The sequence below is a fragment of the Cyprinus carpio genome, chromosome B25 (genome assembly GCF_018340385.1).
Source record: "Cyprinus carpio isolate SPL01 chromosome B25, ASM1834038v1, whole genome shotgun sequence".
Taxonomy (NCBI): domain Eukaryota; kingdom Metazoa; phylum Chordata; class Actinopteri; order Cypriniformes; family Cyprinidae; genus Cyprinus; species Cyprinus carpio.
The window spans coordinates 19,028,611-19,044,376 of record NC_056621.1 but is presented as its reverse complement, the minus strand read 5'-3'; the positions used below and the strand labels follow the sequence as shown (position 1 = coordinate 19,044,376).

The 15,766-nt window shown below is 36.3% G+C and overlaps 1 protein-coding gene across 2 annotated transcripts; it reads left to right on the top strand.

Annotated features, from left to right (window-relative positions):
* Positions 1-28: 28 nt before the first annotated feature.
* On the top strand, positions 29-14,456 carry LOC109068348 (protein SPT2 homolog). Of its 2 annotated transcripts, none has more exons than XM_019085157.2 (6): positions 29-491; positions 757-868; positions 10,530-11,876; positions 12,990-13,149; positions 13,556-13,633; positions 13,777-14,456. In XM_019085157.2, the coding sequence occupies exons 1-6, from the start codon at positions 432-434 to the stop codon at positions 13,862-13,864; spliced, it is 1,845 nt and encodes a 614-aa protein (XP_018940702.1). In that variant the 5' UTR covers positions 29-431; the 3' UTR covers positions 13,865-14,456. The 2 variants fall into 2 exon arrangements, with proteins under 2 accessions (XP_018940702.1, XP_018940700.1); XM_019085155.2 differs by having other exon boundaries at positions 30-491; positions 13,967-14,456.
* The last annotated feature ends 1,310 nt before the right edge of the window (positions 14,457-15,766 follow it).

Below are 15,766 nucleotides of genomic sequence, written 5' to 3'. Positions count from 1 at the left end.
GAGAGTTATGAAAGAAGAGAACGCGTGGCTGAAGCAGCCGGAAGTGACGCGAGGACGTGAATCGGATGACGTGAGTTTGTCAGTTGCTTCTAGAACACAGCTCTTTCTCACAAGAGGGTTTTCTGTGTTCTCGCGGTCTCGCGTCGTTTAGTGACAGTCCAGGCGAACTGTTCCGCTACCACTGAACGAATACATAACGAAAGCGTTCTCTATTAATGTCGGATCTCTCCGCTGTTGAAGGGTTTAGATGTAGCGCACGCAGCGGATCAGATATGGCGAACAGAAGCTGAAGGAGGTGATCTCGTCGAGGGTTTCCTCTTATCTCGCTTCTCCTTCCTCCAATACTCGCGTGGTTTCAACAGCAGGCCTGGTTTACAGACTCTGTTTAGTGTTTGTCGAGTGGTGAGCTGTAGACAGTTATCGTCAGGATCATGGATTTCGACAGCGTGCTGTCCATTGCTTCCCAAAATCAAGGCCTCAGCAGCGTGTCGGTATGTATGAGAAAAACACTTGACAAAATAATCATTTATCGTCTTATTTATGTCTTTGGAAGACCCAACTACATGCACTTTGACTAATTCAAATGTTGTGTTGTTGTAATGTGCCAATCTTATGAAATTATGAATTAATTTTGTTCAAGGTTTGAGAAGAAGCCTCCCAAGTCACTTAAAGTGCTTGTAGTTTCACGTGCACGCGCTTGCATTTCTGTGGTTTTCAGTCGTGTCTGTGTTGTGTGTGTTTTTTTTTATATAAAAGCGGTATAGCCTGAAAACCGGTCCACCCAAGAAAGATGTCAAAGTCAAGGGAGTGAACTCGTCTGCGGTGCAGGCCTTCTTGAAAAAACAGGCCATGGAGCAAAAGAAAAAAGGTACTTTTCTTCTCTTTAAACCTTGTTTAGCTGTACGTGATATCTTCTCAAATGCATAGTCCATCCAAGGCATTGTTTACTCGCTGTCATTGCAAACCTTCAAGACTCGGACCACAAGAGATAGCTTTTTTCCATATAATTAAAGTGAAGGGGATGGATGATGACCTTAAGAGCACCATAAAGGCTTATATTTAGTCACATCCACATCAGGGTTGACCTCAACCACATAAAATGTCACATTTATCTAAAAAGTAATCAACTGTTTGTTCAGATTTTTAAACTGGAAAGTCATTTTGACTCTGTGTTCAGTTTCTGGTTATTTTGACCCGGACTAGATTTTCTAGTTGAAGTTCTCGCATTGGACTGAAACCAATACACGGTACAGCGACTTCACAAAACAACTGGATAATCTTTGTGCTTTGTTTCGCATGTCAAACATTACAGGTCAGCAAGAATTGCTTGTAAATCTCTCATTATGCTCCAAAACCTTTTTGAGTTTTTTAGTGATGATTGTTAAAATTATCCACAAAAATACCCCTAAAAACCTGTTTTTCTCTCAAAAACAGTTGCATAAGCTCAGACCAGTCAAGTCTTTATAAATCAGTTCCTAAAAGAAATACAAAACCTGTGCTAAATGAAAGACAACAAGTGGACTAAAAATAATCAACCCAAGATTTGGTGATAATGTAGCATAATGAAAGGTTTATAAGCAAATTTGATCATTTTTGACAGGGAACACTAAATTAGGTAAAGGTTTTTCAGTACAGCACACAGGTTCAATTATAAATCATAACAAAGAAACCCAAAACCACAAATGTGTCACAAAACATTTCATCATCTGAAGATAGTATTGTGTTACTCTTTATTATACTGTAAGGGGGTCTGTTTAACAGCCAACAACTACTATTCTGTCAAAATGGTTACACTTTACAATAAAGGTTATATGATTTATAATGAACTAAAGTTTCTGTTAATTGCAGCAAGTCTTATTCTACTACTTATTATATTGTTTTAAATAGAAATTTAAAAAAAACTTATACATTTTTGAATTTGACAGATAAAAATGATGCCATTATAAAGGTAAAAAAAAGTCAGTCACTTTAGTCACAAGTCACCTCGTATTAGGAAGGCTAATTTTTTTTTTTTATCAGAATTTTTGATTATTGATCAGAAGGTGCTCTTAATTTATTTTAATTAAGGAGGACAAGCGCTCCTAAAAAAAAACAAAAAACAAAAAAAGAGTAGAGCCATGTGTAACAGTATATTGATCTGTGCATTAGGTCTTAAAGAGACAGCAGCCTAAATAAACCTCCTGCTGTCTTTCATCATACAGTGAAGACTACCCAGTGTTTTTTTTTACAGCTGAGTAGATTATAGTTAGACCTAACTGAAAAAAAGTACTGTAAATTTAATTTGTATCTTGTTGTTTTTGTTTGTGCTGTTGATTGTCATTAATTTACTTATGTGCTTTTTTTTTTTGTTTTTTAGTTTATTAGTTTATGTGTTTATTTTGTTGTTGTGTGGGGTGGTCGATTGGTAATTGTGATGTAGTCATGGCTGGAAAGATTGATAGGGTACTATGCATGCATTTAAAAAAAAATAAAAATTGAAAAATGACATTACAACGGTAACAAGAAAATGCCCCTGTAAATCACAGGCTAATTTTTGATCAGAATTTTTTTAATTATTGATCAGAAGTTGCTCCTAATGTTTTTTTAAATTAGGAGGACAAGCACAAAGATTTTTTTCTTTAATCCATGCATTATGTACTGCATGTGCAACTGATCATTTAATTTATGACTTATGAAAATACATCAACAAGTCATGAGTTCATGTTATTAAATGACTAGTTAATGAGTTAATAACAACAGGCCTCCGAATAAAGTCATGACACAAAGATGCATCAACAAGTCATGAGCGCATGTTAGTAAATGGCTAGTTAATGAGTTAATCACATGGGCCCCTTGATGTTACAATAAAAATTTGTTATCCAAAGTATTACTAAACAGACTACAAAGAGGAATCTTATAATTTACTCAAGTACAAGAACCAACGATGAAAGTTTAACAGAAATACAAATCAACCATCATTAAAGCTTTGGATTTATTGAACAAAAAACAAACAAAAAAACTGGAGTACATCAATCCTGATTCTGAAGAACTCCTGTCACATTATTTTTCAGATTTATAAGTATGAACAATTAATATCAATTTCATTTTAATATAATTTCAGAAATGTAATGACTAAAGATAGGTTTTTAAAACGCATATGCAACAACATTTTGAATAACGTAAAATTTATGGAGTGCTACCTTCATTTGAAGTCTTTACATCCTGGGACAACACCAAAGAATCCCAAGACCCACCAAAATTGCACATAAGTGTAAAGGGAGGAGCCATTTGTAAACAAAATGCAAGTTTTGGCCATTTGCAATCCATATTGAGCACCCGTGGCAATATTTCAATCATTAAACAGTGCGACAAACGTTTTAAAAGCACTTAAAGTGCCTTAATATATTAAAAACCGTTATATTAAAAGATCTAATTCAGTAATCACTATATTAAGGATGCATAGTTTACATAGGCAAGCAGATGAGGTCGGAATATGAACGCAATCCGCTTAATGTTTCAGTGATTTCTGAATGGTTTTCTGTGGGTACACATTTAACGTGAAACTTGCACATTGTGTTTATATTCTGGGTTCATATGCTTGCCTGTCCAAAATATACATCATCAATAAGGTGTTTACTGAATTTCACCTTTTATTATCCACGTTTTACTACATTACTACTTAATGCATACTGCGTAAAAATAACTGGCAGTCAGTGGAGCAGAGCTTCATTTTGCCCTTCAGGTGGGTGTTCCTATGAGTGTGTGACGACATGTGAAAACTATCAGTTGGGGAACATAAGTATAAACGTAATCAAAATATCATTCAATTAGAGGTCGGCCGATATATCGGGCCGATATTTGTCATTTTTTAATATATCGGCATCGGCCGATATCCGTGTTTAGTAGCGCCGATTTAAATTCAGGCACGTTGGCGGGCAGCCCTGTGTTATTGGTGCGGTGGAAAGTGCTGCTGCCGCATGTGAAGGGCCCCAAGCCAAAACTTTTGGAAGATTCAAGAACAGTCCTGGGAGATAAAGGTAGTCAGAGAAGTTCACTCTGTAAATGAGGTGGAGTAGGTGGCAGCTCTCACAAACACTGCAGCGTAATTGAGGGCTCCGTTACTCCGCCCCGCTCACAGACAGCACCGTGCCAAAGCGTGCTCTGAGAGACAGCTGTCCTGGAGCAGCACAGAACGGTGAATGACATTTGTTCGGAAGCATGGTTTGATGCAGACAATAGCCAGGTTTCCATCCAGCTCATTTGCATTTAGGGATGTCAATATTTGATCATTTCCATGATCGATCGTCGTTTAAATTAACGATCAATTAATAACCTTAATGCTGCAAAATGCGCATGCGTCGTTATTATGTGCAAAAGCCACTCGGTAAAAAAGCTTTCTCACCCGAATTAAAGGGGTTTTAGTCTGAATAAAATGCTAGTAGTAGGAGTGTAAAATGAATTGATGTGTTAATGATCATATGATGAAATTAAGGGTACGGAAGAGGATTAGGGCCAAGCAATAATAAAAAAATAAAACCATCTCGAGATTAAAGTCATTGTGTTTCGAGATTAAACTTGTTAAATTTCGAGAAAAAAAGTCGAAATACAATCTTGAGAATAAACTCGTTAAATATCGAGAATAAAGTCGTTGTGTTTCAAGAAAAAAACTCATTAAATTTCGAGAAAAAAAGTCGAAATACAATCTTGAGAATAAACTCATTACATTACACGCCATTAATGGCAATGCCGTACGGTTTTAATTTTATCATAGCTGTCCAAGTGCCAGAGTGCATTTGGGTGAAGCCAGCGATAACCTTGCATGTTGGACAAAAAGCGAGTTTTTTCTTCTAAAAAGACCTAGCCGCTTGCAAATTCTCTTTAAAGTTCGGTGTGCTAAATATTATTGTCATAATTAGCTAAAGTTGATAGTATTTCTTTGTTACTGAAAGAAAGTCTAAAATATAGCTTGACTAAGTGATCCAACTCTGCCATGTCCTCTATAGGCTATGCAATGAACACTGATCGAATGCGTTATTCTCTACATTTCATTTCGACTTTTTTTCTCGAAACACAACGACTTTATTCTCGATATTTAATGAGTTTATTCTCAAGACTGTATTTCGACTTTTTTTTCTCGAAATTTAACGAGTTTTTTTCTCGAAACACAATGACTTTATTCTCGATATTTAATGAGTTTATTCTCAAGATTGTATTTCGACTTTTTTCTCGAAATTTAACGAGTTTAATCTCGAAACACAACGACTTTATTCTCGATATTTAATGAGTTTATTCTCAAGATTGTATTTCGACTTTTTTTCTCGAAATTTAACGAGTTTAATCTCGCAATATAATGACTTTAATCTCGAGATGGTTTTATTTTTTTATTATTGCTTGGCCCTAATCCTCTTCCGTTGTTGATGTGTTAATGATCATATGATGAAATTTTACTTAGTTGACTGTTTCCTGTCAAGGAGACCGCTGAATGCGCCTCTTTAAATGGTTTCGTGGTGCTCGTTGTTGTATTTTAATATGCAGTTGCAATGTTTTCAAATGACTCTATAGTAGTAAAGATAAAATTATCCCAAACGTAACTGTGGCGCTTGTGGCTGTGCTGTGCAGTCAGTGAACCGCTTTTTTCACATTAAACATTTTATGTGAGTATTAATGACCAGTACTTTATTTGATCCTGTTCTGCAAAATGTTCGATTTTGAATTTTTGCCTTCCAGTAGGCCTATTTGTTTTTTTAAACGATCATTTTCAGCATTTACAGTGCATTAGATCGTGACAGTGCATGCGTGCGTGCAGCGAGCGCGGGTTTGGCTAGATGTATTTGGAGGTTATTGCTCGCGTCTCGTTCTGCACATATCCAAATGTTTCCATATTGGCAATGTATCTGAATGTTAAACTATAATATTTGTTTTTTATTTTATTTAAACTAGACGGAAAAGATCATCCTCTTCACATGAGCAAAAACGTCCTTGGCATAACAGCAGAGTGGACCGGTATACTTCGGTCTATTTAAACTGACCAGTGTAGCCTTTTATATGTTTGGTTGACTGTACTTTATTTTAATAATGAACAGACTGCGATGTAAGTTTGAAATTAGAATGCACTTGAGATGTTCTGTGTCATTTATACCAAACACAAATGTTGCTGGTTGCTAGTGTGTTTGCAGCAGTACTATATTTTTTTTTTATATATTTTATTTTTTATATTTTTCAGTTTAATTGATTTTTATTTATAAAATTTTATTTATTTTATTTAAATGTATATTTAAGTTTACATTTATGTTCCAACAAACTTGAAAAATTCTGCTTGATAAATGCTCTAAAACTTTTATGTAAATTATTGACTTATTGACTATATATATATATATTTGTTTGGTTAACTTTAGATAATTTTTTTTATTTTTAATACCGTGCAGTGCACAAAATTAATTTTGGTTAGAGAGATGGTTCAAGTCAGTGCTCAATAAATGATAAGTTTAGAAATGTTGTGCATCCACTTATTATTAGTGTGACATTTTCGCATGCAAATGAAGGGGAAAACTTCAAGATATCGGCCCTAATGTTTACACAAACAAATCCAATATCTTGCAAAAGGCATCAAAACAAACAATATTTCACGAAAAGCAAATATAAATTATTGAACTGTCAAAAGATTTGTGAGTGATAGAGCACAGAAGATCTTGGTCAGATAAAGATTTATTAAGGAAAGTTTCTGTCAAACAATGAACTGTATTGTAATGGCAGCTGTAAAAAAGCCACTGCTGAGCGGCAGACAGGGTGTTTGAAGCTACTGGAGTCTCAAGATCCTCTCCATGCAGACTGACAGTTGTGTGTAAAGCTGCGTTTCAGTCACTACTAACCAAACCTCACAAAGAAAAACCTGCACAGTGGCTGTAGAAACACATTTTCAAACTGTTTCGCACAATGGTATTTATGTAGGATGGGATAGTGTGTTATCCTGCATGAAAATCCTTTTATTTCCGAGAGCACTGTTCTTCATTTTATACCACAGCAGAAAATGGTCAGTTATGAACTCCACATTTCCTGCAGAAGTCATTTTGACACCCTAAAATGACCTTACATCTCACTTCCCAATATTCCAACCCAAACCATCAGCAGTGGCTTTTTTACAGCTGCCATTACAATACAGTTCATTTGTTTGACAGAAACTTTCCTTAATAAATCTTTATCTGACCAAGATCTTCTGTGCTCTGTCACTCACAAATCTTTTGACAGTTCAATAATCTCTATTTGCTCTTCACAAAATATTGTTTGTATTGATGCCTTTTGCAAGACATTGGATTTGTTTATACTTTCATCTTCAGAAAGATCTTTCTTCCTCACCATATTTCCCGAGAACTGTGACTTGCTTAATAATGTGGAACAATCACTTCAAGTAGGGTCTCTGTTTACCTAAGAAGACCTGACAAACTATTGAACAAACCTGTCTGAGATTGAGAAGTTATCTAAAAAGATGTAAAAAAAAACAACATAAACAAAAATCTGACTCTTTATTGTACTGAAATCCTATTGATCCATCACTTGCATAATAATTTGGAATGCGGTGTAGCCAGTAAGAAAAGCCACCATTAACTAGCGAGGGCTTTTTGGTAAAAATGCAATACAAAGAAGATTATTAGTCAACGTTGTAGACCTGTTAAGAACTTTAATTTAACCACGGCGATCGGATCACTGAATCAAGACTTGAACTTGAGGATCAGATCAGTCATAAATTAAGTCATACTGTATTTTGTTACAAGGTTCAACTCATTTAAAACATCCGTCATATGAGCATGATTCTTACACAAGTCAAGCATAGCTGCTTATCTTTCTGAACGCTCTTGAAGGTGCCAAGGTGGATGCAAAGATTTTCATCTAAGAATGTGTAGAAAATGTTGTTTGCACAATATTAGATGCTATTGTTTGCATTATTAATTAGCCATTTACTAACATGCAATTATGACTTGTTGATGCATCTTTGGGTCATGACTTTACTTGAAGAGGCCCGTTGTGATTTATTTACATTAAATGTTTACATTATAATCCAAAAGCAGCACAGCTCTCAGTTGTACACTCCAGATTCATCATGACTGCATCATTCTGCCTGGAAATGAATTTGATGAAGCTGACCATTCATTGTTAATTAACATTAACTAACAAACATGTACTAACATGTAGTTAAGGTTGCTGCTGTTAACACATGAATCATCGTGATTCCAGTCAAGGTTTGCCCTTCATTAATTCCTTATTGGTCCATTTTTATATCCACCATTAGTTCATGCTAAACTAACTATTAATTCAAACTTTAGTACATTATAAATCATGTACCCTTATTGTAAAGTGTTACCATCAAAGTTAATATTTGTCAAAATCAATCAGTTGCTTTTCTCTGCTTTCGGTGGAAACACTCTTCTAATGTTTGCAGTTAAAATTCTACCTAACGCAAAACAGAAGTTAACACACTTTTCAATGCATTAAATGGCATACGCACCCGGAAGGGCAGCCCACATGAAACAATACGGTTATGAGCTGCTGCTTCTTTTTACCTTAGAAATGCATATTTCACTACTATAAAATGATCTATGAGCTCTATGCTGGTATATCATGTACCTCTAGCACACAAGTTGTATGGACCCCTTTTATAATATCTAATATTTATTTAGTTATTCCTTTCAAACGCTAACAGCTCCTACACATTTGCCAGGAAGTTTCTAGCAATCCTGAAGGCCTTGATTAACTGGTTCAGGTGTGTTTAACTCTCCAAAGCTTGACATAGGTAATAGTGATCTGAAAAAAATCTTTTTTTATGGAATGCAAACATGTTTTTATTGAGTATAATGTTTGATAGATCTGGCCTATATATTTTGAAAGAGGGGAATATTATACTTGAGGAGGAACAAAAAAACAGAGGAACTAAGTGAAAATATGCAGTTGCTGATATTATTGCTGGGTTATATGACCAAAAAATTATCACGATAATGTTTTTTCATATCAGTCGATATCGATAATTGTCACGATAAATGTCACACTTTTATTTCTTTCAAATTTAAAGGCAGATTTTTGCTCCAATGGGAAAGTTGTAAAAACCAGACAGTTAATTGTGGTTTTAAACTATTCTTTATGGTCAGAACGACAAACACTTCACGTTTTTGAATTCTTTACACTTTTCCAGTCATTTTTCCTTAAAATAAATATCTTAATAGGAAAAATAAAGCTTCTTAGTTCTGCATGTTCTAATGAGTAATATTGTTTCAAATCAAGAAACAGGTTTGTATTGCCTGATAATATTAATAATAATATGAAATAAATTCTCTTATAAATACACATTTAATAGTAGCTTAAGTTAGGATGCAGATGTAGATTGATGTTCATTATCATAATCAGTAATATCTGTAAGTATTGTAGCATCTTCATTTTTATATGGTGAAATTAAAGTATTCTGACTGTATTCTGCAAGTGCAATGGTGATAGATGTCCCTCTAGAAAATGCGATAAATACGCGTTCTGTGGGAACGGCTTGGTCTCTGTTTTGACGTAAACAACATCTGACAGTATTTTTTTTATTTTTATTTTTTAAATTAACCACTGCTCTTTCATAGTAGCATACATTTAGATCATGATTATCACAGTTAAAATCACAAATATAGCATGTAATATTGTTTTTAGGTATTTGTATGAAAAACAGTAGCTAGCTAGTCTAAATAAATTTAGTATAAATGCATAAACGTTATAGCTTAGTCACACACACACACATACCCACATTTCTGACACAATACCATAGTGCAGTTAGTGCTACTACAGTAAATCTATGGTAAATGATGGCAGTTTGTAGATTAGTCTTCTAACTATCGTTGCACACAGTGTTTCTCCTGTTTGTCAGCGCTGTTTCATCTGGCTATAAACAGTTATTTGGGTTCTTCGCTGTATGCAAGCCGCCATTTAAACTTAGAGCGGATAAATGATCAGAGTGACGCGCTTCAAATGAGTTGTGCCCTTTCGTTCCACCTTTGCCTCATACAGTAAACATTATAATGAAAATTTATCAACCTCTTGTTATTGTTTATCGAGGAAATTTATATCGCGCGATAATTAGCACTATCAATTTATCACGCAGCCCTATTTTGCCCTATATGGCCAAAAAGCAAGATGAAATTCTGAATGTAAATCAGTGAGAAATTACTTAAACTTCAATGCATATAAATATCAGTTGTAACTCAATATTATCCGGTAATATGTTTTGTTGATTAGTTTTATGATTAAAGCTCTGAAATTTTTGTTGTGGGGCAAAACATATAATGTAATGCAAGATGATGTTTTAAAGATCCTGTACAAAGTTCTTCAGCAAAGTTTTGATAATTAAGAAGCTTTAGAAATGTATGTATTAAATATAATACAGTAGGGTTAATTGGAGATAAACTCTGCTGGATAGTGGCCTTGCAGGAGCAGGATAAGATTTGCAAAGACATGAGGGTGAGAAAATAACCATGTCCCTTTTTTACATATAATGCATATTTTGATGTTCCTCTCGCTCTCTTTCTTAGAAATACAGAGTAAGAAAGCAAAAGAGGACCTGCTGGCCAAAAGAGTGGCGCTTAAATCAGACAGGAAGGCAAGAGCAATGGCTTCCCGAACTAAGGACAATTTCAGAGGTTACAACGGCATCCCTGTCATAGACCAGCCCAAAAAAAGGCGGTCAAAGGGGGAGAGATCTGATGAGCAGCAAACATCGAATGCAGATGATGACGATGATGATGGTGACAATTACGACTATGAAGGAACAGATTCTGAATCTGAAGAACAAAGCATGCCTGTTAAGCCTCCGTCTTGGCCTGAGTCGTCTAAAAAAGTCGACAGCAAACCGAAAAAACACAGTGCTCCAGCAAGGCCCCCTCCATCAACAATGAACTTTGCGGACCTCTTGAGACTTGCTGAAAAGAAGCAATTTGAACCTGTTGAAGTAAAAGTAGTGAAGAAGACCGAAGAGAGGCTTAGAACAGCCGAGGAGATTCGAGAACTCGAAATAGAGCGCAGAGTCAAGAATCAGGATAGAGGGAAAGATGCCAAACCAGACAAGAATTCAGGACACAAAGACAGCCGATCCCAGCCCAGCTCAAATTCACAAAAGAAGAACGTAGAACGAGATGGCAAAATTGGGAAATTGCCCAAGCCATCGGGGGAAAAGTACCAGTCAGGTAGTACCAGCAAAAAGCCAAAGCTTCAATCATCCAGTGAAAGAATTCCAAGTTCTGCCAAACTACACGGAGACAGAAACTCAGGCTCCTCAGGTGCCTTAAATGGTAAAGCTGCCATGAAGAACAGTGCTCCTTTTCAATTGAAACCAGCACCCTCACAAGGCCAAAGGCCCACAACCTCAAGTGACCTTACCCCAAAGAAGGGGAATACCTCAGTACCTCAAGGGAAATCAAGTATTTTGGGAAGTCGTGCTGGAGTTGCTCCTGGTGCAGCTAGACCAAGTCAAGCACCACACAAAAACTCTGGGCAAGTTAGACCTAGTAACTCTGGTGGGCCACCTCAGAAACCAGCTAAACCAGGACATTTATCACGGCCTGGGAGCAATGGACTTGTACCCTCTTCTGGTGACCCCTCAAAGCAACCAAGGCCAGGTGGTAGTTTGCAAGTTAAGCATGCTCCTGGAAGCTCCAAGGCCGCCCCAAATGGACCAAGCAGGATGGGAAGTAGTGTTTCTGGGAGACCGGTAAACATCATGGGCTCCGGCCCTAGAAGATCTCAGTGCACTGTTGTTTCGGAGACTATTTCATCAAAGAGCTTTGCAACGAGACCTGGGATGGTTCCAAGACCTCCGGGACCTCAAGGCCCCAGGACAGTCATTGGTCCCTCAGGCCACAGAGTCCTGGTTAAACCTCCTGGTAAGGGTTATAATAACATCTTAATGGCCAAGTGTTTCATGATTTCTGTTTGTTAATATATTATTAAGAGAATTTAGAGAAGATTTAACGTAATGTAACAAACCTTGCAACTGAAGTTAATGGGGCAATGCATTACACCATATTAAACATTATACACAAACATTTTTAAAAATCGACTTTTCTACATGCAATCGATTCCTGATGGACAAAATCAAGTCCTTTTTTAAATTTTTTTTTTCTTCTTGTGTGGGAGCTGTTTCACTTGGATATGTCATAGTAGAAGAGAAAAGATGCAATTACTCTTTCATACATTTCATGTAATTTTTTTATTTGTTCGTTTTTACAAACCAAGTGTAATCAACAGTCCGTTAACGATATTATTAAACCAGTTACCGTGAAAGATCCTTTTTGCTTTGCAGAAGTTGATTGAATATTCCAACAGTTGATTTAATGAATCATCTACAAAACTAGGCATCATGTTTCTTGTTTGTTAGGCATATTAGGTATGTTTACATGCACAAATGTCATCATTTGGAATGAGTTCATTAAGACTTCAGGTTCTGAAAGTTCTGTCCATGTACTCCGAACAAAACTTCAACGGAAGCGTAGTTGCTGTGTCTGAAAGTCACTGCGAGAATAATTGAAACCAAACATATAGTTTGTTTAATGTTAAAGCAGTGTAAATGTATGCATAAAGGTATCTTAGAATCCGATTAAGAATATCTTCTGATTCATGCGTTTATATGCAGTATATCTGATTAAAATTTCATTTGGATTAAACTCACTTGAATCGATTGAGCTTGACATGGTTTACTGATTGAACCGTTAATCTGATTACTAAATGATTATTTGGTTGCATGTAAACGTAGATACTTTGAAATTTATGGAACAAGCAGAATTCATTAGTGTGAATCGATTCTTGTGTTGTTTATTGCTCTAAGTACTTGTATTGAATTTGTGTTAGAATGAGCTTGATTTCCCCATGTATTCATTCATGTTCTATAAACATGTTCTATGTTTTTCATTTGTAATCAGTAGCAACATTAATGCCTTATGTGTAATATTGCATGTTTTTAAAGTTGTATCCCCTCTCTACTCCTGCTATTTTTGAAGGACCAGTGTTGCCCCCCATAACATCCAGTTATAAACGAAAGTATGAGGAGGAGGAGGAAGAGTACGACTCTGAGATGGACGACTTCATCGACGATGAAGGAGGGGAACAAGATGAAATTTCAAAACATATCAGGGAAATCTTTGGCTATGACAGGAACAAGTGAGTTTTTGCGCAGTTTAAGATTACCGTAAAAAGGGCTGTCAAAATGGCAACGCATCAGCGCCGCATCCAGTGGGTTCAAAAACATTCAAATGCAATGACATTTACATCGTCGTCGCAATTCGTTCGTCACTTATAATACTGCCTGATGCACACCTACAACGTTTTGATGCAACGTTTTTGCGTTCGAATGTGGATTTTTATTTTAAATTCGACGAATATTAGAAATTCTAATTTTTGTTTTTTTGACAGCCGTACTATAAAATATCCTTGGACTTGAAAAGATCTTGCTATTTATAGTTGACATTTACTCGCAGATGTTTGCATACTTGCATAGAATGTTTCTAGCCTTAAAATACAAGGATTGTTTGCCTCTTTGTGTTAAAATTGTCTTTCGTTTCAACAGATATAAAGATGAAAGTGACTATGCATTGAAATTTATGGAGAGCAGCTGGAAAGAACAGCAGAAAGAGGAAGCGAGGAGGTAAGAATTCAGCTGCACACTATGAGTGGGTCAATAGTAGTTCTGACAAACTGCTTTGGTTCATCATTTTCATTAAATCATTACACTGTTGCCTTCTTTTCTGTGTGTTTTCTGTTTTGCCTTGCCCCTGATTGTCTGATTAGCCTGCGAATGGCAGTGTATGAGGACCAGGAGGAGGAAAGACGAGAACTTGAGGAGATGAGGCGCAAGAATGCCAAGAAGAGAAAATGATTGTGTTTCCGACAGACTGAAATAAAACGCTTCTCTCCCTTTACGCAGAGACCCAGCGAAAATGGCGATCCTTAATGACACCTGTTTTTGTTTCTGCCTCAGTTTGCGCCTGGGCATCAAGGAGGATGAAGAGGAGATGCGTATGGAGGAGGAGGAGATGAAAAGAAAACTAGCGATGAAAGCAAAGCAGAAAAAGATTTAGTTTCCCTTACTTGACTTTGATATAGTCTTATTTGGTTGGGAGGAACCGAGTGGAATGGAAATGCCTTCCTTGTGCCGCTGACATTGTTACACTATTTATTTGAATGCCCAAGCCATGGGAGCAGGTTTGCACTATCAAGAGCCCATCTGACATAGCTGAGCTTCGGAGAAAATAATATATGAAATGAATAACTGAGAATCACGATAGCATTTTTTTGTATCTGTAGAAACCATGAAAGTATATCTATGTGGATGCCTTACTCAAGCACCGATTTCCAGATTGGTCCTGATTTAGGGAGAGCTATTTTATAACTTGTACTATTTAATTGGCGAAAAAGACAGAAGAATGCCATTTTTCCAATGTATTTTTTTGTTAAAGTGATTTGACAGATTCTGTTGTCCTGTCATTTGTTAATTCCGTGTCGCCGCTGTAAGGGTGGATAAAGGGTTGCATAAACCTGGACGTGAAAATGAGTTACCTTTAGCTGGGATGAAACTCAAATATTAACTTTGTGCTGTGGAACACATCGGTGGCATTGCACAACGTATGTTTGCAGTGCACATGACATCAATCACATTTCAACATCACTTAGAAATTAGTCAACATTTGTAACATGGCAATACCATGGTATTCTGTGCAGAATCTTGAAGTACTTATGGTAACAATAACACATAGTAGCTTTTGTAGAAGCTTCTAATTCAGACAGCCAGTGTAGATCGTGCTAGACTCAAAAAAAGATATCACTGGGTCTCAAGAAAGACCAAACGGTAGACAAGATATCAGGCTGTCCTTTCCTACCCAGATAGCACACGTACATCTGCAAGATTTCTGGTAAAGATCACTTCGTCTGCTGTGTACTGATGTCTTTAAGATGTCAGTTTTACATATAAATAATAAACGTCTTAAAGACATCTGATAGGAAACGTAAGTGCAGACGTCAAATAGATGTCTCCGTGATGTACGTATGCTATTACTGTACCACTTGCTTTTGCTGGTTTCGTCACTGAACCAGAGTAAATGGCTGCAAGAATATCGCCATCTCGTTAGTATCCGCTTCAAAGCAAGGCACATATGATATTTCACACAGCGTGTGGCTGCTTTGTTACTTCCATCTTGGCTAACAGAGTCATTATAATTTTTGCGTAAATAAGGTCAGGTAACTTATGAACTAATTTATGAATAAACAAGCCCCTTTATGAACCATGTCCTCATAGTACGGTTCTTTGCTCATAGGCAGATACTGATGGGCTGTTTGCATTGTTTGATGGTTCGTTGATTGGGACAGTGTTTGGGTTGTTCTGGCAGCATTAGGCCTGCTTAACCTTGTTCCCAAAGCAGAATCACGTTGGAAACACAGATATTAGTATTTTAATGTTCACAAAACAACTATTTAGAGTCAGAATCCAAAACTTCCCATGTGCTAATCATTTGGCACATTGTCGGACCTATTAAAAATACATAAACACGTTTTATTACATTTAAATAATATGCAATTTTGGTAGTGTTGGGTTGCCACTTGATCACTAGTGTGAAAACTATCTTAAAAGCAAGTATAGATGTACACTACATAGAGATGTGCAGGGATTAAAAAAATAGCTTATTCAAAATCTTTGCTGTCTAAAGAAGAAATTTACACACAGTCAAATGCATTCATGAAGTTACATCACATATTGGTTTCAATATTTGATAAATTCCCAAGT